At 43.8% G+C, this 413-nt stretch overlaps 1 protein-coding gene across 1 annotated transcript in view; it reads right to left on the bottom strand.

Moving 5' to 3' along the window:
- LOC119591428 (unconventional myosin ID-like) overlaps positions 1–413 on the bottom strand; it is a gene marked incomplete in the record, with an annotated part of 95009 nt that overhangs the window by 7604 nt on the left and 86992 nt on the right. The window contains 1 exon segment of the mRNA XM_037940169.1: positions 68–271. Coding sequence (XP_037796097.1) covers positions 68–271 — 204 coding nt within the window.

The following is a 413-nucleotide window of genomic DNA, read 5'->3' as shown; positions in this document are numbered from 1 at the left end:
CTCAGCCACTACTCATTCAATCTCTCACTCAGTACATGTGTGAGTAAGGGCTCTGTGTTCTGCTGACCTTTGCAAATGCATCACGCCCATAGCTGGCCTCACTCTCTGTGTGCCGCTTCTCCATGACCTCGCCTCGTGCTGCAATCACTCGGTGACATAGTGCCTTAGTCACCTGGTCAGGCGACACACGCAGGAGCTCTGCAATGTTGCTCACCTCCTTCGGGTTCTTGATCTGTGTCTCATCACCCCCAGAGGTGAATTCAATATTACCCTGTGGTGGAATCAGAGAGTTAGAAGGGGAAGGACTATGTATTATTATTTCAGAGCTTCATATCTAATTAATAATCTCAGCAATGGTATCATCATTGCTATTAAAAAAAAAGTTAAAAGTAAAAAAAAAATATATTGTATCA

The sequence above is a fragment of the Penaeus monodon genome, chromosome 28 (assembly GCF_015228065.2).
Source record: "Penaeus monodon isolate SGIC_2016 chromosome 28, NSTDA_Pmon_1, whole genome shotgun sequence".
Taxonomy (NCBI): Eukaryota; Metazoa; Arthropoda; class Malacostraca; order Decapoda; family Penaeidae; genus Penaeus; species Penaeus monodon.
The sequence above is the reverse complement of the archived record's forward strand: the minus strand, read 5'-3'. Positions and strand labels throughout refer to the sequence as shown.